This window comes from Loxodonta africana, chromosome 18, assembly GCF_030014295.1.
Source record: "Loxodonta africana isolate mLoxAfr1 chromosome 18, mLoxAfr1.hap2, whole genome shotgun sequence".
Taxonomy (NCBI): Eukaryota; Metazoa; Chordata; class Mammalia; order Proboscidea; family Elephantidae; genus Loxodonta; species Loxodonta africana.
The window spans coordinates 75,688,801-75,709,960 of record NC_087359.1 but is presented as its reverse complement, the minus strand read 5'-3'; the positions used below and the strand labels follow the sequence as shown (position 1 = coordinate 75,709,960).

Here is a 21,160-nt window from a genome sequence, read left to right as displayed (position 1 = left end):
AGACAATAACCAGAGTGTAGGCCACAAGACAGCACGCGGCAGATACCAACCTAGGTAAAGAATTCTCAGTAATAAAGCAAAGCTCGACAGCACTGGGTTTTACTGGGTTAAACGACTTAAAACAGGAAACCAGAAACGTAAATTTGTAAATGTCAACAACGTAAAAACAATAAAAAGGGGAAAAATGGTATAGGTATAGAAGTTTCAAATGCAGAGGAAGTCAAAGCGATATTAAGTAATAAAAGACCAGTTCAAACTTACGAATATAAGGGTAAATTTCAAGGCAACCACAAAGGACGTTAATAAACTTACTCATCAAAACAAAAAAGAAGAAAAACATAAAAAATCAGTACACACAAAATCTATACTAACAAAAGACAGAAAAAGAAAATTCACCAAAAAAAAGGTATTAACAGGAAAGAAAGAGGAACAAAGCAAATGTCAGCATCACAAAAGAAAGCACAATATGACAGCGGTAAACTCACACCTGTCAATGATCACACTGAATGTAAACGGCTTAAAAGCACCAATAAAAAGAGTGGCAGAACGGATAGAAAACACAACCCATCAATATGTTGTCTATAAGACACGCATCTTAAAAACAAAGACATAATTATACTAAAAATCAAAGGATGGGAAAAAATATAACAAACAGTAAACAAAGAGAATAAGAGTGGCAATATTAATCTCAGATAAAACAGACTTTAAAACAAAATCCACCATAAAAGACAAGGAAGGACATTATATAATGATTAAAGGGACAATCCACCAAGAAGGCATAACCTTAAAAAATACCTGTACACCCAATGACAGGGCTCCAAAATACATAAAACAACCCCCAACAGCACTGAAAAGAGAAACAGACAGTTCCACTATAATAACAGGAGTCTTCAACACACCACTCTTGGTAAAAGACAGCTCATCTAGAAAGAAACTCAACAAAGATAAAGAAGGTCTAAAGGACAAAATCAACCAACTTGACCTCATAGACAAATATAGAAGACTCCACCAAACAGCAGCAAAGTATACCAAACAGCAGCAAAGTATACATTCTCTCCCAACGCACATGGAACAGTCTCCAGATAGACCACATCACAGACCACTAAGCAACCCTCATAAAATCCAATATATCAATATAACGCAAAGCATCCTCTCTGATCACAAGGCCATAAAAACAGAAATCAAACAGGAAGACCAAGGGGGAAAAAAAGCAAATACGTGGAAACCAAATAACACCTTGCTTAGAAACAAGTGGGTAACAGGAGGAATCAGAGAAGGAATTAAAAAATTCGTAGAATCACATGAAAATGAAAACACATCATACCAAAACCTTTGGGACACAGAAAAGGCAGTCCTCAGAGGTCAATTTATACCAATAAATATACACATCAAAAAAGAAAAACACACCAGAATTGAAGCCTTATCCCTACAACCTGAACAAATTTAAAGAGTACAGCAATAGAAGTCCACAGGCACCAAAAGAAAGGAAATAATAAAGATTAGAACAGAAATAAATGAAATAGAGAACAGAACAACTGAAAGAATCAAGAAGACCCAACATTAGGTCTCTGAAAAGATCAACAAAATTGACAAACCACTGGCCAAAATGACGAAAGAAAAACAGGAGAGGAAGCAAATAACCCCAAGAGAAATGAGATGGGAGACGTTACAACGGACTCAACAGAAATAAAAAGGATTGTTACAGAATACAACGAAAAATTTTACTCCAACAAATTTGAGAACCTAAAGAAAATACATAAAATTTCTTTAAACACACTACCTACCTATATTAGCACAAACTAAGATAGAAAATCTGAACAGACCTTTAATGAGAGGAGATCAAAGAGGAAACAAGAACTCGCGATAACACACACAAAAGAAGCCCTGGCCTGGACGGCTTCCCTGGAGAATTCTCCCAAACATTCAGAGAAAAACTAACTCCAATACTACTCAAACTAATCCAGAGCACAGAAAAGGAAGGAATACTCCCAGACTCTGTCTATGAAACCAGCATAACCCTGATACCAAAGCCAAGCAAAAATACCACCAAAAACAACAGACCAATGTCTCTCATAAATGCAGGTGCAAAAAGTCTCAACAAAATTCTAGCCAGTAGAACTTAGCATCTTATCAAAAAAAAACAATATGCCACAATCAAGTAGGATTCATACCAGGTATGCAAGGATGGTTCAACATTAGAACATCAATTAACGTAATCCACCACATAAATAAAAGGAAAGAAAAGAATCACAGGATCATTTGAAGCGACATACAAAAGATAACCTGATAAAGTCCAACACCCATTTCTGATAAAAACTCTCAATAAAAATAGGAATAGAAGGGAAATTCCTAAACACAATAAAGGGCATCTATACAAAACCAGGAAATCCTGGTGGTGCAGCGGTTAAGTGCTACAGCTGCAAACCAAAGGGTCGGCAGTTCGAATCCACCAGGCACTCCTTGGAAACTCTATGGGGCAGTTCTACTCTGTCCTATAGGGTCGCTATGAGTTGGAATGGACTCGACGGCACTGGGTTTGGGTTATACAAAACCAACAGCCAACATCATTCTCAATGGAGAGGGATTGAAAGCATTTTCCCTGAGAATGGAAACAAGACAAGGATGCCTTTATCACCAGTTCTATTTAGCATTGTTCTGGAAGCTCTAGATAGATCAATAAGGCAAGAAATAAATAAACAGCATCCAAATTAGAAAGGAAGAAGTAAAACTATCCCTATTCACAGATGATATGATACTATACATAGAGTACCCAAAAGACTCCACAAGAAAACTACTAGAACAGAAAGATTCAGCAGAGTAGCAGGATACAAGATCAAAATATAAAAATCAGTTGGATTCCTATACACCAACAAAAAGAACTTTGAAAAGGAATTCAAGAAAACAATACCATTTATAATCACCCCTAAAAAGATAAAATACTTAGGAGTAAATCTAACTGGGGACATAACAAAGAAAACTACAAAACACTATTGCAAGAAACCAAAAGAGACCTACATAAATGGAAAAACCTACCACGGTCATGGATAGGTAGATTCAACATTGTGAAAAATGTCAATTCTACTCAGGGCAATCTACAGATTTAATGTAATCCTCATTCAAAAACTGACAGCATTCTTTAAGGAGATGGAAAAACTAATCATCAACCTTATATGGGAAGGAAAGAGGCCCCAGATAAGCAAAGCAAAGCACTGGTGAAGATAACAAAGTTGGCTTCATGCTACCTGATCTCAGAACCTACTACACAGCCATCGCAGTCAAATCGGCCTGCTCGTGGTACAATGACAGACACATAGACGATGAAGAGAATCGAGAAACCAGGCATAAATCCATCCACCTATGGTCAGCTGGTCTGTGACAAAGGACCAAAGTTCATTAAATGGGGAAAAGACAGTCTTTTTAACAAATGGTGCTGGCATACCTGGATGTCCATCTGTAAATAAATGAAACAGGACCCATAACTCACACTATACACAAAAACTAACTCAAAGTGGATCAAAGACCTAAATATAAAATCTAAAATGATAAAGATCATGGAAGAAAAAATAGAGACAACACTAGGGGCCATAATACATGGCATAAATACAATACAAACCATAACTGACAATCCACAAACACCAGATGAGAAACTAGATTAACTGGGAGCTTCTAAAAACCATTTATCCTCATCAAAAAGCTTCACCAAAAGAATAAAAAGACAGCCTACACAGTGGGAAAAGTTTTTGGCTATGGCAAAGGGTCCAATCATCCAAGAAGGGTCTCACCCCTAAAATCTATAAAATACTTCAACACCTCAACAACAAAAAGACAAATAATCCAATTAAAGAATGTGTAAAGGATATAAACAGACACTTCACCAAAGAAGACATTCAGGCAGCTAACAGACACCTGAGGAAATGCTCACAGTCACTGGCCATTACAGAAATGAAAATCAAAACCACCATAAGATACCATCTCACCCCAACATTACTGGTACTAACCAAAATAACAGAAAATTACAAATGTTGGAGAGGTTGCGGGGAGATCAGAACTCCTATGCAATGCTGGTGGGAATGTAAAATGGTACAGCCACTATGGAAAACGACATGGCACCTCCTTAAAAAGCTACCAATAGAAATGCCATATGATCCAGCAATCCCACTCCTAAACATATAAAATAGACATATACACACCCATGTTTATTGCAGCACAAGAGCAAAAAGATGGAAACAACCTAAGTACCCATCAACAGAAGAATGGATAAACAAACTATGGTACATACACATGACGGAACCCTAGGTGCAACAATAAAGAACAATGATGAATCTGTGAAACATTTCACGACATGGATGAATCTGGAGGGCACTGTGCTGAGCGAAATAAGTCAATCACAAAAGGACATATATGAGACCCCTATTTAAAAAACTCAGGGGAAGTGTTACACACGGAAAAAATAACCTTTGATGGTTATAAGGGAGGAGAGGTATGGGGAGGAGAAATCACTAACTATATACTAGACAAGTGTTAATGCCTATGAAGGTAAAGACAACACACAATATAGGGGACGTCGGTACAACCTGACCAAGGCAAAGTCATAGGCACCTCCCAGACACATCTAAACACTTGAAGGACTGAGGTACTAGGACTGTGGCCTGGGGACCATGGTCTCAGGGGACACCAGGTTAGCTTACATAACGCAGTTGCAGACACATCTAAACACTTGAAGGACTGAGGTACTAGGACTGTGGCCTGGGGACCATGGTCTCAGGGGACACCAGGTTAGCTTACATAACGCAGTTGCAAAAAAAAAAAATTTCTACATCCTACTTTGTTGAGTAGTGCCTAAGGTCTTAAAAGCTTGTAAGTGGTCATCTAAGAAACACCTATTGGTCCCATCTTGTCCAGAGCAAAGGAAGATGAAAAAAATCAAAGGCACAAGGAAAGTATTTGTCCAAAGGACTAACTGGCCACATGAACCACAGCCTCCACCAGCCTGAGCCCAGAAAAACTAGATGGTGCCTGGCTACCACCACCAATGACACTGTCAGGGATCACAACAGAGGGTCCTGGACAGAGTGGGAGAAAAATATAGAACAAAATTCAAATTCACAAAAAAGACCAGAGTTACTGGTCTGACAGAGACTGAAAGAACAAGACGATGGCCACCGGACACCTTGCTAACTCAGAATTGAAGCCACTCCAAAAGCTCACCTTCCAGCCTAAGACTGCAAACAGTAACACACATCAGGAACACGCTTCTTAATTCAGTCAAGTATACGAGACTAAATGGCAACACGTGACCAAAAGCAAACACAAGAAGGCAAGAAGGGACAGGAAAACTGGACTAATAGGCATGGGTACCAGGAGTGGAAAAGAGGGAGAGTGCTAACATATTGCTGGGATTGCAAACAATATCACAAAACAATCTGCGTATAAATTTCTGGATGAGAAACTAATTTGTGCTGCAAGCTTTCACCTAAAGCACAATAAAATTTTTTTTTTAATTTTCGATTACAAATTTACTGAGGGTAGTGACTTTTTCACAGCTATCGCTTCACTGCCCTGAGTCTAGCATAGTAATAAATAGAGCAAATATTTAATCTATTTGTTGTTGTTGTTGGTAGGTGCCATTGAGTCTGTTCCAACTCATAGCGACCCTATGCACAACAGAGCGAAACACTGCCCAGTCCTGAGCCGTCCTTACAGTTGTTATGCTTGAGCAATTGTTGCAGCCACTGTGTCAATCCACGTTGTTGAGGGTCTTCCTCTCTTCCGCTGGCCCTGTACTCTGCCAAGCATGATGCCCTTCTCCAGGGACTGATCCCTCCTGACAACATGTCCACAGAATATAAGATGCTGTCTCGCCGTCCTTGCCTCTAAGGAGCAGGTTGTACTTCTTTTATGACAGATTTATTCGTTCTTTTGGCAGTCCATGGTATATTCAATATTATTTGCCAATGCCACAATTCGAAGGCATCAATTCTTCTTTGGTCTTCCTTATTCATTGTCCAGCTTTCACATGCATGTGATGCGATTGAAAATACCATGGCTTGGGTCAGGCGCACCTTAGTCTTCAGGGTGACATCTTTGCTCTTCAACACTTTGAAGAGGTCCTTTGCAGCAGATTTACCCAATGCAATGTGTCTTTTGATTTCTTGACTTCTGCCTCCATGGCTGTTGATTGTAGATCCAAGTAAAATGAAACCCTTGACAACTTCAGTCTTTTCTCCGTTTATCATGATGTTGCTCACTGGTCCAGTTGTGAGGACTTTTGTTTTCTTTATGTTGAGGTGCAATCCATACTGAAGGCTGTGGTCTTTGATCTTCATCAGTAAGTGCTTCAAGTCCTCTTCACTTTCAGCAAGCAAGGTTGTGTCATCTGCATAACGCAGGTTGTTATCCGATCCTGATGCCCCATTCTTCTTCATATAGTCCAGCTTCTCATATCATTTGCTCAGCATACAGATTAAATAGGTATGGTGAAAGAATACAACCCTGACGCACACCTTTCCTGACTAAACCAATCCGCATCCCCTTGTTCTGTCCAAACAACTGCCTCTTGATCTATGTAAAGGTTATTCATGAGCACAATTAAGTGTTCTGGGATTCCCATTCTTCGCAGTGTTACCCATAGTTTGTTATGATCCACACAGTCGAATGCCTTTGCATAGTCAATAAAACACAGGTAAACATCCTTCTGGTATTCTCCGCTTTCAGCCAGGATCCATGTGACATGAGCAATGGGATTCCTGGTTCCTCGTGCGTTTCTGAAACCAGCCTGAATTTCTGGCAGTTCCCTGTCAATATACTGCTGCAGCCGTTTTTGAATGATCTTCAGCAGAATTTTGCTTGCGTGTGATATTAATGATATTGTTCTATAATTTCCACATTCGGCTGGATCACCTCTCTTGGGAATAGGCATAAATACGGATCTCTTCCAGTCGGTTGGCCAGGAAGCTGTCTTCCATATTTCTCGGCATAGACAAGTGAGCATCTCCAGTGCTGCATCTGTTTGTTGAAACATCTCAATTGATATTCCATCAATTACTGGAGCCTTGTTTTTTGCCCATGCCTTCAGAGCAGCTTGGACTTCTTCCTTCAGTACCACTGGTTCCTGAACATATGCCACCTCTTGAAATGGTTGAATATCAACTAATTCTTTTTGGGATAATGACTCTGTGTACTCCTTCCATCTTTTTTTGATGTTTTAATCTATTTACTGAATTAAATTCAAGATTTCCAAAGCTTTACTGCTTTTCTAAACTTGCTCTTCAACAGAGCAACATCAAATGTTTAAATCTAGATCTGTGTCTAATAAGTTCAAAATCACTGTTTTCATAAATAAAACTTGTTTTATTGAAATTTCAATGTATAACACTAATTAAAGGATCTGGCTCAATTTACAGAAAGATTCTCTGAAGTAAAGAAGAAACAACTGATAGTTACAGGCACATCTTTAAAATGCTCTAGGTCACTATCCCTCATTCTTATTTGAATGCCCCAGGACCACTCTGGTGTCTTATTTATATAGAGACCGACCCTAGTTATCTATATAATCAGTTATTTTTCAACTAAGAGTAATAAAAACTTGTGGCAAAATCTATTTTGATTTCTAAGCCCAACATGCTAATAAGTTAGGCTGAAAACTATAGAATCTCAAAGGAGGAAAAAATCTAAATTAGTCTTAAGGTACTTTTTGCTAGAAGTATAAATATTTTTAAAAAGTAAAACAACTTGAGGAAAGCTTATATCATGATAGTGCAATTTTCAATAATTTTTGTCTAGTTTCTACTCTACAAAAAACAATCCATACCTACCTCTGTGAATGATTTTCAAGTTTTCTTTTAAGTGGTTTAGTGCTTTCACAGTCTAGGGAGAAAAAGCAGACTTGGGATAAACAATCAATTTCTTTTTTAGTCAAACAACACAATAGTTTATCATAAATGATACCCAACTAGCCCTTTGTAGGTCTTATAAGGTTAGTATTTTGTCCATCATTCTTTATGTTCACTGAAGATGCTAAATGATGATTTTTTTATCTGAAAACTTAGTTGTGCTTACATGGTAACTAAGCTAAAGAAAAAAAAACAGTGCCTTATAATTTAATACATTATTAAAAAGTTGTATGGTTCTTGTATGTGCAAGTTTTTAAGAATAAAAATATTTAATACAAGAAAGACCAATGGGCTGGCTTCATTACCAAGAATAACTCAGCACGTTTTCCCATATATTCACTTCCTCACTATCATTCACCCTAATCGGAGGCTAAGCCTTCAACATAATTCTTGCAGAGCCACAGTCTCTCTGGTTAGCTGCTTGACAATATCATGGATTAATCTAGAATTTATCCTGCTTAATCACTGCTCACGATCAGAAAATCAGTAATCTCTTCAGGAAGGGAAGAAACAGAGACCTGAACGAAGTTTCTACAACCTCAAACTAAAAGAGAACTAAACAAGAGGCTACTCGCTGCAGACAGATCTGCTGTCATCCAGCTGCTGGGTATCAGAAAGGTAGCAGACACAAACTTCCAATGTTTCAAACCACAAATGACTCATATGAATACAGCTATGCCGTTTCTTCCCTGAGCTACTAGTTAGCGAGAGGAGAGACCATTAGATTTAACGTAATGTAATTTTAAACGTTGTGCTTAATATATATGGTGATCAACAAGTCAGGAAACATAGGCGAATATGTAGTAAATGATTTATTCATATACACATTAAACACAATGCAATATATGATAAAATAATTTTATCTTTGTTTTCTGAATTCATGGCCACCCTGTAGAATAGTGGTTAAGAGCAGGGCTCTGGGATCAGGCTGCCCAGATTTAAGTCATTTACCCCTTACAAGTGCATAAACTTCAAAGCAAATTAATTACTTAACCTCTCCATTCTTTAGCTCTATCTGAAGGGAGTTACAGTATTTATCATAGACAGTTGCTATGAAGGTTAAATGTCATAAGATCTTGGCCTGACATAAACAAACAATAAACATTAGCTGTTACCGTTATTCTCTTACTCTACCGTTACTGTGAGCAGTAACAAGTTCTAAGATATTAGTGGGTTTGGTAGTAATGGAGACAGATGGCTGAATTGATCAATATAAAATTTCAAATAGCCATCAAAATAATGATCAAGTTTCTAGTGTAGCTGAGCTTTTTCTTTTCATAAAATTATATGGAAAAATATATCTTAAATTTTAGTCCATAAAACATTTAAATTTAAGCACTAATTCAGCAAGACGACTTACAGTATTAACGTGAGACTTATGAACCGTAGATCACAGGCAGCAACTACAGTTTAATCCACACGCACAAGTGCGTGCACGCACACACGTTTAAACACACACATCTCTTGCAATTATGACACAGTTCAGAAACTGCCTGTAATTATAACCAGTCTTATTAAGGTTTAATGAATAAACCGAATGAGCTGGCATTTGACAGGGACACTATATTGAAGGTAGACAATGCAGGGAAGGAAGAAATAGGAAATTACCTGCAACTGGAATACCTGCTTTACAACTTCCTATAAGATTGAGTTTATACATCAACTAATTCAGGCCAGGCCATCAGCTCAGATTCTCAGGGGTTCCTAAGAATTTTATTAATTTTGCCCTATTAAAGAGAAAGTCTTTTTCCCTTAAATTATAAGCAACCTTTGTTAAAAGATCAGAGCAAGAGAAAAAGTGATCATGACTCCCCTTTCAGAACTATAAACACATAGGCAAAAGAGTGTTTCCTTTATTTCTGGCACTCTGGTAAAAGTGAATTGACCAAGTTAGTAGTAACCTGGGTTCTTGAAATTGCTAGTAAACAATTTAAATAGTTTAGACTGGACAGCACAAATTATAAACTACAAAAAATATACTTTTTCTAAGAGCTTCAATTTAGGGGCTGCAAGGAGACTGCAACTATTGTAATTAATCTGGGATAATTGTGTTAATACAGACTATTTAAAGATAGCTAAGATCAACAAGAAAAAAAATAAATGGAAAATTCTAGTCTTCATTATAGGACAGTCTTTTATTATAGGACGGTCTTTACTATAGGACGGTCTTTACTATAGGACAGTCTTTAATATTGGACAGTATTATAGGACAGGCTGTTATGATTCATTGTGATTTGAATGAGAAGAACAGTGTCAGTGTTTATCTAGACCATGTTAGTAAAAGTGCTTGTGAACAATTGAGTTAATTCTCCTACAGAAGTGGCTTAGTCCCCTTTCCTTCTACAAATGATTTTCCAGGAAGGTCAGTAACACTCTGTGAACGACATTCAGTTTGAGCATTTAAACCACAGCTGTATGTTTATATATTTATGCAGAGAATGAACAACTTAGCAGAATTTTAATACACAAGAAAAAAAAAGAGATACTTACTGCTAAAGTGATTTTTCCTAAAATCTCTTCGGGAATAACATCATCTAATACACTATATACATATTTGTAAAACTTATCAAACGAGGTAGACATGAGCTCCATACAGATCCAACAGTCACCCTATAAAATAATAAATGTCTGTTATTCTTACACATTTCTATTATCATGAAATACCACCTTGCCTTGACACAGAAAACAATCTTATTCTTTTTTTTTTTTAAATCTCAAACTGGTAATAATCTTTTTCCTTAGGAAAGCCCTGAAAAGAAAATTCTCCTCAAGTTTAGATACAAACTTAATGTGTTTAAAGCCATTGTTCCCCACTCTGAATTGTAAGGACAAGGACAGTCTTTCATAGAAAGCTTTTGTGCTTTTTGAATTCAAACTTTGCTGTAATTGGACATAAAAGCAGGAAATATGTGGAAAATAGTTCATTCTCACTAATAAAGAACACAGACAACAATAATCTTGAGATGCCAGATAATCTCCTTAAATTAAAAATAAAAAGGAAAAACACATAAAGCAAAACCAAGGCCTCGAGACCTTGCTCAAACGCCACCTTCTCAGTGAGGCCTAACCTAACCACCTAAAACTGCAGCTCATCATAAACGCCACCTTCTCAGTGAGGCCTAACCTAACCTACCTAAAACTGCGGCTCATCCCATTCTCAGTACTCCCTTACTCTGCTCTATTTTGTATTGTGCTTATCATCTTCTAAAACAAAATACAAATAAAAAAAATAAAGAATTATCTGTTGTTTTTCATCTATCCTTCCCTACTTCAAGGCAAGCCCCATCAAGACAGGAGTTCGACAACTACTAAATGAATGAATGCCGGCTATCATTAATCATTCAAACACTGATCTCAATATTATAAATTGTTTTAAACCTGTTTGAAAGCAATCTGATGATAAAACGAGAAATAAATGTGTTTATATGTGTTTATACCTTTTGATAAAGTTATCCCATGACTGGGAATCTACCTCCTTAAACAAATATTCCATAAATTACAAGAAGAAAAAGAACAATAAGAAACAAGCTAGAAACTACTAAAATCTTTCACAAAAGCTAATGGTAATTGTTAAAGGGATTACCTGAAATTAAATTAGTTTTAAAACTATACAGTTCAAGAGAGGTATTCAATGTATTAAGTGGAAAACACAGAATATAAGCAGACACTATGATATACACATATGAACAAGGACTTCAAACAAGTACCTTAAGACAGTGAAAATAGCTATCTGGATGATGACAAAAATACCTTAAAATATTTTTTATGCCATTGCTAGTTTACAGATCAGCCATATCCTCAGAGAGTTTCTACCCACTCATCTTTTCATCATGCTTCATCTGGATCATTTACATAAGTGATTGATTAATGCCTGCTGAGGTAAGACCCTCAACAATGTGGACTGACACACTGGGTGCAACAACAAGCTCAAGCATAACAATGATTGCAAGGATGGCTCAGGAGCGGGCAGTGTTTGGTTCTGTTGTGCACAGGTTCGCTATGAGTCGGAACCGACCCGACGGCACCTAACAACAAGGTAAAATGGTTCGTGACAGAGCCGTGAGTACAATTCCGTTTCCTTTTTCCTTTCTCTTTTCTCCTGTCAATTCTTAGGATGCAAGCACACTTAACTTCGATAGAAGAACATGGATGATGAATAGACTGAGATGGGTCACAGCACTCTTGCAATAGGACCATCTGTTACAACATTAAAAAATGTCATGGCCTCACAGAATGCTTATTTGTAAATCATATCTGACATAGTGAAATTTTACTTATATTTAATTAAGTCTCCCTTCTATTTCTATGTCTCTTTTTCTTTAGAATACTCTTAGAGAATGTGTCTCATTAAAGATTAATACCTCCACCCAAAACACATGCATGAATGTTTTTCACCTAAAGATACCATCAATAGGTTTATTAGAATTTGTTATTACAGAACCACATAACACATTTAACTCATCCACTTAGAGAACCAGTAAGGAAGGAACTTAAACTCAGTTGTATAGTAGCAAAGTGGCTTTCCACTAACTTTAGGGTCTGAAAGGCCTGACTTGTTATCAAGGCTCTCCTACTTTCTACTTCTGAAAACTTGGGCCTCCTCCATTATCCATCTATGAAGGTAGACTGCCCCACCATCCTCAATGGACTATGATAAAAATCAAATGTGTTAGTGTATGTAAAGGCAAAATAAAATGCTAAAAACTGTCATTAAGAAATTGAGGGGAAAAGGAAGAAGGGATGAAAAAACAGGAAGGCAGCCAAAAGAGAAAGACACCGGAACAGGGGGGATAAAAGTAAGAGAAACGGAGAAGTGAGGATGGCAAGAAAGGGACACAGAAAGGAGCAATTGGCTGGACAGACGGAAGTCTTTGCAGTTTCTAAGGCAGATACCTTAATGTAAACATAAATGAGAACAGACAACAGCAATGATCTGCATAAAAAACGGAATGGTCTGAGCTGCCTCAAAAAATAGCAATAGCAAAATCACTGAAAGTGTTCAGGCAAAAGATGGGAGGGCCACATGTCTAAATTAAAAAATTACTGAATATAGATTTACTGAGTAAAAAAAAATAGATGATGATGATGAAAAAATTGAACTACTAAGATCAACATAAGGGGCAGATTCCTAGATATAACATCCAGAGAAAACCAAGACCATTCTTAAATAATAACAATAACCAATTAGAAAATGAAAACTATAATATACCTAGAAATACGAAAACCCTGGTAGGGTAGTAGTTAAGAGCTATGGCTGCTAATCAAAAGGCTGGCAGTCTGAATCTAACAGGCACTCCTTGGAAACCATATGCAGCAGTTCTACTCTGTCCTATAGGGTCGTTATAAATCAGAATCGACGGCAACGGGCTTGGTTTGGTTTTGATTTATATCTAACAAAATATACAAAAGAACAAATCACAAAGGATGAGACCTACTGAATTTAACTACCATACACTGAAAATTCCTGTATGCTAAAGGATACCATACCAGAAGTTTAAAAAGCAAGATAAAATATCTATTTAGACATAAAGAAACAAAGGATTAGTACCCTGAATAATAAAGTACTATGATAAATTAATAAGGAAAAGACAAAGCTTAATGGAATAATGGCAAAGGGATAACCCACCCCCCAAAAATAGGCAATTCACAAAAAAGAAAACACGAACACAGGTATAAAAAATTTTGTATCTCACTAGTAATTGGGAAAGCATAATTTTAAAAGTGAGTACCATTTCAAACCTATTTGACCGCTGAAAATGAAAAATTTAATAATACCAAATTTAGTGAAAACCAGGAAAAATGGCATCTGTGGCAGTCCAACCTAATAAACATTCTCTCTTATGTACACTGTGCCCAACTAAAACTGTATTTCCCAGTCTTCAACGTAAAGAAGGGCAGCCAAAGAGATGCTGACACAAATTAATGAGTGATGATTCCAGAAAAGGCCTTTTAGTTCTCCCCTCTTTTCTTCCTTCCTGTGAGCGTGACAGCTGAACTCTAGGAGCCATCTTGGATCATGAGGTAAACTTACAAATGGAAACCATACACTAAGCAAGTCTCCACTACCGACAGTTGAATAAAATCCCTGATACTGAAATTCTCATACTGCGGAGTGATGGATCACTTTTGTGTGCCCTTTCTAGTCGTGGTCCTGTAACTCTCACCCAGCAGACAGAGAGAGAGTTGCAACCCTGAAGACAGTGAAAAGTGGTGGCAGAAGATACCTAGCTGCAGAGACTCGGCAGCAAGAGATGACACAGTGGGGTTCCCAGCCCACGGAGAGAGAAAGCTGAGCGCCTTTGAGCAGAGACCTAGGGCCAGCGAGGGGCGTGCCTCTGAGCACTGCTGGGAAGAGGCCGCCCTGATGGAAGAACTGTATCCTAAGTGTTCCTACGTCTGAATTTTAACTGTTATTTCCCTAGCAAACCCCATAACCGTGAGTATTGTTGATGAGTTCTGTGTAGCCATTGCGATGAATTACTAAACCCAGCAGAGAAGCGGAGAGTGCTGTGGGAGGGACGCCTAGTCTCGGAATTGGTAAAGATGGTGGAGAAAGGTAGCATGTCTGACTTTCACCTCACAGGAATCAGTCAGCCTTGGGCTGTTGATCCTGACTCTCCTCCCCTTGTGAAGTTACAGGAGGTCAAGCTCTGCCTCCATGCCATTCTGACAGGTGAAGTCTGAGTAGGATTCCTTGTGATGGCTCCAGGCTCAAAGAAGCATGAAACTTTGTAAGGAGAAGAACAAAGAACAAAGGGGCTTGGAAGTGAAACTTCTGATTCCTGGATGGTTGCTTTGGTGGTTGTTGCCTATAATGGCTGAAAGGAAGGTTATGCTGCAGCTGAAGGGAAAAAGCCCCTCCTGGAGAGGCCTGGGGCAAAAGCCAGGCCAGATAAGCAGGATGACTGATAGGAGGCAGGGTCTACTGGTTCCACCCAGCCAGAGGCCTAAGGCCATATGCATATGAATGGGAAGATAAAGATTGGGTATTATAGATTGCTGAGAGCACGTAACTCCACCTTCAGCCAATGCTTGATTGGATATGCTAAAAGGGGAACTAGGATTTGCCTGAAGAAAACAAGGCTGTTTGAAAGCAGGAGCCCTATGTACAGAGTGGGTGCTTAGGTTGAAAACCTGAGCCCCACCCAGATTTTAAAAAGACATGCAGAACCATCTAGAACTGCTGAGAGAAAACAAAAGATCTGCATTTCAAGGAAGGACCTGCAGAGGAGAAAAAGTAATTTGCTTTCTGAATTTCAAGCAAGTGGTTTGTTGTTGAATCCATCAAGGCAGGAAAAGTCAGTGCCCATCAGAAAGAGCTCCTATTCCCAGAATGGAAGTTAAAGGGAGCTGGCAAGTAAACAGCTTGGTCTGCTCACTTGTGGTGACCAGCTGGGTTCACTCAATAAACGGAAGTAGGGGAAGTGCAGCAATGGAGAGATGGGCTCAGTCTGGACGTGTCCGTTGACCTAGCCCATGGGGGCTGGGGATAAGAGAGAGAGGAAGCGCTGACTAGTCAGACAGTAAACGGAGTTGTGCGGACTCCTATGTCTATGGGTGGAACCCAATCACCTAGGCCAAAGTGGCTAGGGAAGAGAGTGTGTGAAGGGCCTAGCTGAAGTGCTGGGAGGTGTCTGTGAACTCTCAAACCTAACGCTGCTACCCATCGTGACCTAGCATGGATAGCTAGGGATGAGCTGACCAGAACCCGACTGAATGAAACGAAAGATGTTTTTGACACTGTGAGCTGGTGCAGATTGTGGCAATTTGATGGCTTGCTCTGGAGCGGACGTTGCTTACGAATGCAGATGCTCAAAGTTCCAACCAGAACAGAAGATTCTCAAAGACAAAGAACATGCTTGTCTCCTCAGTGTTGGTTCAATAGGGATGGGCAATTTAAGTACTGGCTATCTAAAAAGGTGGGGGGCATAAAGGCATGAAGTGGCTGGCTTACACACTTTCGTGAGTGTGCTTACATTAAAATGGGGAGCAAGGGAGAATTCCCACTGAAATCATTTCCCCTTTTCTTCATGGGTCTGGGGAAGAGAAGGTGGGGGAAGATTCTGATAGGATTATATAATTCAGCTGTGAGTGTTGACTGTTAATAGTGTTAACCGTAATTGTAGAAGCTGTAACTGTGAAAGAGTGGACTAAGGGGGAGGCACTGGGGGACTTTAGTACAGTGACCAAACCTAAAGTCCCTTAAAGGTTCTGCTATGCTGATAGCACGAGTGAGGCTCAGGGCAAGGGCGTAATCTTCTCTCAGTTAAATTTTATCCCAGGCAAGAAAAGAGTGAAGCTAAGACAAACTACTGGATAACCTGACCAGATGAGATAACATCTGCAGCAGACCTGAATGACTGGTACCTGAATAACCTCACCCTCAGTACTTTTTGCCCTACTGAAAGACTAATTGTTAATGACTGTTTTGGAAAAAGGAGGTGGAAGTTATCCCCCAAATGTGAAGGAACCGTGGTTAGAAAAGCCAGGGGGTGGACTGTGGTACAATGGGTCACTTTTGTGTGGCCTTTCTAGCCATGGTCTTATAACTCCCACACAAGTGATTGGGTGGAACTGTGTGATTCGATAATTGTGGCCCACCAAAGGGATTGATCAGTTTGGCCATCCCACTGGGCTTGAAATGAGCCACCCTAGAGGTAGTAGAAAAAAGATCCCACCACCACCAAGGAAGGACAGCCAGAAGCCAGCACATCCTTTGGACCCAGGATCCTTGTGCTGAGTAGCTCCTGGGGGCAGGAGACAGAGAGCTGTAATTCTGAAGATGGTGAGAAGCAGTGGCAGAAGAGACCCTCAAGGAGAGACCCAACAGCAGAGAGAAAAAGCTGAGTGCCTTTGGGTAGAGGCCTAGGGCCAGGGCGAGGCATGCCTGCTAGCATAGCCAGGAAGAGGCTGCCCTGATGGAAGAACTGTATTCTGAGTGTTCCTGAGCCTGAATTGTAACTGTTACTTCCCTAATACACCCATAATCATTAGTACTGTCCATGAGTTCTGTGCAGCCATTGCAACAAATTATCAAACCCAGCAGAGAAGTTGAGAGTGCTGTGAGAGGAATGCCTGGTGTCAGAATTGGTAAAGATGGCACAGAGAGGAGGCATATCTGACCTCCACCTCGTAGGAATCAGAATCGGCCTTGGGCTGTTGATTCTCCTTCCCCATTGCGAAGTTAAAGGAAGTCTGACACCGCCCCCATGTTGTTCTTACACATATATTACTGGTGAAAATATAAGTTAGTAAAACCACTAGGGACAGAAATATGACAACATTCACAAATGTGAAGATTTTCATATCATTTAATTTAGGAATTATGTTTCTAGGTATATGTGCTAAAGAATCTGTCACTTAGGTTGTCAAGCAGACATTAAAAACTGTTTATCAATGCACTGTTTACAATTCTAATTAGAAATAATTCACATTAGGATTATAAGAGAAACATAAATTTAAAAATGGTATATTTAATAAAATACTATATAGTAGTTTAAATTAACCAAATCTATACTACACCACTTTTTTTTTTTTTTTATATACTACATCAGTTGCCATCAAGTCAATGCCAACTCATGGTAACCCTGTGTGTATCAGAGTAGCTGTGTTCCGTAGGGTTTTCAATGGCTGATTTTTTAAAAGTAGATCACTAGGCTTTCTTCCAAGGAGGTTCTGGTTGGACTCAAACTGCAAACCTTTGGGTTAGCAGTTGAGCATGTTAACCATTTGTACCACCCAGGACTCTATAGACCCACATTTAAATGAACATATTTTGAAAACTATGTTGAATAAAAAATGCTACAGATGATTTCATTTACGTAAACGTTGAAAATATACAAAGCAGCAATATGGAGAAATAAATATATGGAAAGCCTAAATGAATAATTTGCAAATAACAAATCTGGAGTGGAAAAGGGGGAATTGGATGAGACCTTCAACTGCATCTATAATGTTTAAAGACAGATAAAGTGTAAATGTGTTTTCCGGGTATGGAATTGCCTTGTAAAGAGCAATTTGGCCTTTGTTCTCAGCTCTTTTGAGCTGGAACACACCTGAGGCTAATGAATGGGGGCTGACCAAATCAAGAGGGATCACTTGGGGGCTGGATGCTGACTAAACTGCAGGAGGCATGATGTAATCTATCATGGCCATGTGGGGAGGCCAATAAAAGCCCTGAGCCTTAATGCTCACATGAGCTTCCTGGTTGGTGACTACGCAAGGCAGAGGGTAGCATATTCCTTTTTGTGACACAGATGCTCTGCACTGGGACCTCACCCTATGCGTCTCTTCATTTGTATCCTTTTTGGTTGTAATAAACCTGTAGTCATAAATATGGTATATCCTCTGTAAATTCTGTGAGTCATTTCAGCAAATGAACAAACTCACAGGGACAGTGAGAACCAGCATGGGCTGGCATCTGCCTATTTGGCAGTTTGAAACAAGGTGTCCTTCTAACATGTGAGCTCTAATCTTGATCTCGGTGGTTAAGGTCAGAGAAATGATGCATGGGCAGCTGGTTTGAAAGAAAGTTTCCATCTAACTTGTGAGCTCTGACCCAGATCCAGATGGCTATGGTCAGAGAGAGTATGCAGCTTGGGCGGCTGGTGATGAGGATGGTGAAGTGAAAAGGATGAGAAGGAAAGGTGAGGAATGGATCCATCCCCACATTTTGGGGATTGGAATCATGCTACTCTGACCACACAGTTAGCTGCCAAGGTAGGATTTACCTACTTTGCCCCGTGCTTAGTGCAATGTCAAAATGCTATTAAATCTGTGGTGTGGGTGCACTGTATTCCTTTGTAACTTTCCATATGTATGAAATATTTATAGTTTTAAAGCAGGAACTACAGTAAAAAAGCTAGAAAAAGAGCAAATTAAACTGAAAGGAAATAGGAGCAATCAGGATAAAAGATTAAAGAAATATAAAATGGAAAAACAATACAAATCGATAAAATGAAAAGTTGGTTTGATGAAGAGACCAATAAAACCGATAAACTCTAGCCCAAATACTCAGCGAAAAAGACAGAAGACACAAATTACCAACATGAGGAACGAGTGAAGTGACATCACTATGGATTTCACAGATACTAAAACAATAAAAAATATTATGAATGCTTTTATGCCAACAAATTTGACAATTTAGACGAAAGGGACAAATTTCTTCAAAGAAAAATCACTCAGAGATCACTCAAGAAGAAACAGATAACTTAGATAGCACTCTATCTTTGAAAGAAATTAAATTTGTAGTTAAAAAATGTTCCCACAAAGAAAACGCCAGGATCAGGGATGGCTTGCTTCACTGGTGAATTCTACTACACCTAAGGAAGAAATAACACCAATTCTACACAAATTCTCCTAGAATACTGAAAAAAGAGGGAAGACCCCCCACCTGACTCATATGTAATCTACCCCCAACTCAGTCTATGAGTTAACTAGCATTACACTGGCTTAAAAAGTCATACAAAGACATTTTAAGGAAACTCCAGATCAATATTCCTTATAAACAGAGATACAAAAATTCTAAATAAATGTTTAGCAAATTGAATTCAACAATACCTTAAAAAAGATAATACATCATGACCAAGTGGGTTTATACCACAAATGGAAGGTTAACATTTAAAAGTCAATCCATGTAACTAACCATATTACAGAATTTTTAAAAGAAAAATTATACAGTCATTTCAATAATGTGGAAAAAGAACTTGATAAAAATCCAATGTACATCCCCAATAAAAACGCTCAGCAAACTAGAAACAGAAGGAAACGTCTTTAACATAATAAAGAACATCTATAAAAGACAGCATACTTCATGGGGAAAGACTGAAGATCATAAAAAAGACAAAGACGTCCACCGTTAAAACTTCCATTCAGTATTGTATTGAAGGGTCTAGCCAGTGCAATAAAGCAAGAAAAACAAAAATAAATATATACAAGGCACCCACATTGGAAAGGAAGTAAAACCGACTTTATTCACAGAAAACATGACGGTCTATGTGAGAAATCTGATGGAATCTCCAAAAAGATAGCAGAATTAGTAAGTCATTTTAACAAGGTACAGCATAAAAGATCAATATACAAAAGTCAACAGTATCTCTACATATGTCACAACATAATGGAAAACTGAAATATTTAAAAATACTTAAAAAAAACATAGCACCAAAAATGTTAAATACTTAAGGATAAATCTCACAAAAAAATGAGAGAATTGTACAGTGAAAACTACAAAATGTTGCTGAGAGAAATTAAAGAAGTCAATATACCATGTTAATGGGCTATTAACACCAATATTGTTAAGATGTCAATTCTCCTTCAAATTAATCAATAGATTCAATGCAATCAGAATAACAAATCCCAGCAAGATTTTTTAGTAGAAACTAGCAAGCTGATTCTAAAATTTACATGGAAATTAGAAGGACTTTAAAGAGCTAGAACAACTTTTAAAAGGAAAAACAAAAGTTTAAGGACTAACACTACTTAATCTTAAGATTTTGTATAAAGACTGAGTACTCAAGACAGTGTGATACTGGCGTAAAGACAGACAAATAGATCAACGGAGCAGACTAGATAGCCAAAAAATAGACCCATACATGTAAGAGCCACTGATATCTACCAAAGATCCAAAAGACACAGACAAAAAAAAAAAATAAACATCAACTCATACCTCTCATCATACACAAAAATTAACTCCAACAGTATCATAAACATAAATGTCAACCCTGAAATTATAACAAAGATGAAAGGAAACATAGCAGAAAAACCTCAGTGGCCTTGGGTGAGGCAAGGATTTCTTAGCTATAACACCAAATGTATAATCCATAAAAGATAAAACTGATAAACTGACCTACATCAAAACTTAAAACTTTGCACTCCAAATAACATTTAAGAGTATAAAAAGACAAGCTACAGACTGGGGGAAAAAATTGTAAATCACGTACCTAATAATAAACTTGTATTCAAAATATATTTTTCAAAACTCAAGAAAACAACAACAAAAAAAAACAATTTCTAAAAATGGACAAAAGATTTGAGCAGAAACTTGGTGAGTATAACAATTCTCATTATTCACGGTTGTTATGTTCTATTCGTGGACACTGAATAATGAAATATCAAACCAGCCTCGTTCTACCTCAATTTTGCAAATGACTGCAAAAGCTCCCCGACTATTTTTAGAGAATTGGTCAATTTACAAGTACAGAATGCACAAGTAACGAGGATAAACTACGTATGTATAACATCGGCAATTAGGGAAATGTAATTTAAAACTA

The 21,160-nt window shown here is 38.2% G+C and overlaps 1 protein-coding gene across 4 annotated transcripts in view; it reads right to left on the bottom strand.

Moving 5' to 3' along the window:
* The window catches only part of MAP2K4 (mitogen-activated protein kinase kinase 4), a 178,793-nt gene that overhangs the window by 50,938 nt on the left and 106,695 nt on the right, over window positions 1–21,160 (bottom strand). For all 4 annotated transcript variants that reach the window (XM_064271798.1, XM_064271799.1, XM_023556480.2 and 1 more), the window contains 2 exons: window positions 10,383–10,502; window positions 7,815–7,866 (listed from right to left, as the gene is read on the bottom strand). In XM_064271798.1, the coding sequence (XP_064127868.1) occupies window positions 7,815–7,866; window positions 10,383–10,502 (172 nt within the window). The remainder of the gene's footprint in view (window positions 1–7,814; window positions 7,867–10,382; window positions 10,503–21,160) is intronic.